General features: G+C 36.9%; 1 protein-coding gene across 1 annotated transcript in view; it reads right to left on the minus strand.

The window, feature by feature from the left end:
- LOC117953077 (integrin alpha-V-like) overlaps positions 1 to 1,114 on the minus strand; it is a 26,865-nt gene extending 25,751 nt beyond the window's left edge. Inside the window, exon 1 of the mRNA XM_034885793.1 lies at positions 1,076 to 1,114. Within this exon, the coding sequence (XP_034741684.1) occupies positions 1,076 to 1,114 (39 nt within the window). The remainder of the gene's footprint in view (positions 1 to 1,075) is intronic.
- Positions 1,115 to 1,132: the final 18 nt, after the last annotated feature.

Genomic DNA, 1,132 nt, shown 5'->3' on the forward strand with positions numbered 1-1,132 from the left:
GTCGTCTTCTTCTTCTTCTTCTTTTTCTACACTGACATTTTTGTTCAATTTTATTCACATTTTTTTGTCACTTTTAGTCATTTTTTAAGCATTTCTTTGTCGTTTTTTCCCGATGTTTCTGATGTTTTTTGGTCCCGTTTTCAGCGTTAAAATAGAATGTTTTTGTTGATTTTTCCTGCGTTTTTATAGTTTTTTTCTACATTTGTAGTTTTTTTTCTACATTTGTAGTTTTTGTCTACTTCTTTTCATCAGATAAAATGAAGGTACTCTCTCTTGTTGAGGATACTTTATATGTACTTTATATGTACTTTATATACCTGTACTCCAGTTCCTCTCACAGGGAGACATTATACTCTTCACTCCTCTATTCTGTCTCTTTCCTGTCTTCTTCTACTGTCTTTCCATCTGTCTCTTCTGACTTCCTGTCTTTTCTTCCTTCTATCTGTCTCTCTTCCTTTGTTTCCATCTTTCTGTCTTTCCTTCCCTCTGTCTGTCTTGTTTTCTGTCTTTCTATTTGTCTGTCTGTCTGTCTATACTTTCTATCTATCCTTCTTTATATCCTGTCTTTCTGTCTCTCTTCCTTTGTTTCCATCTTTCTTTCTTACTTAATTTCTCTTTCATTTTTCTTTCTGTCTTTCCTACTTTCTGTCTTTTTGTCCGTCTTGTTTTCTGTTTGTCTTTCCTCCTTTATTTCTTTCTAGCTATCCTTTTTTGTCTTTATATCCCGTCTGTCTATCCGTCTTTCTTTCTTTCTATCTTTGTCACTGTCTGTCCTTCTTTCTTTCTGTCTGTCTATCCTTTCTATCTATCCTTCTTTATGTCTTTTATTCCGTCTGTCTTTCTATCTTTGTCTCTGTCTTTCTTTCTTTCTTCATGTCTGTCTATAGGCTTACTTCCTATCTTTCTTTCTGTCTTTCTACCTTTATGTCTGTCTATACTTTATCTATCTATCTGTTTATCTATCTGTCCTTCTTTATGTCTTCATGTCTATCTATCATTCTGTCTGTCTGTCTTTCCTTCTTTCTTCCTGTCTTTCTGTCCTGTTATAACCCGACCTGCCTGCCCCAGATCAGACCCCCCGTCCCCCGTCCCCGTCCTCCCCCGTCCCCCCCATCCCCCGTCCTCGTCCGTC

This window comes from Etheostoma cragini, chromosome 11, assembly GCF_013103735.1.
Source record: "Etheostoma cragini isolate CJK2018 chromosome 11, CSU_Ecrag_1.0, whole genome shotgun sequence".
NCBI lineage: Eukaryota > Metazoa > Chordata > Actinopteri > Perciformes > Percidae > Etheostoma > Etheostoma cragini.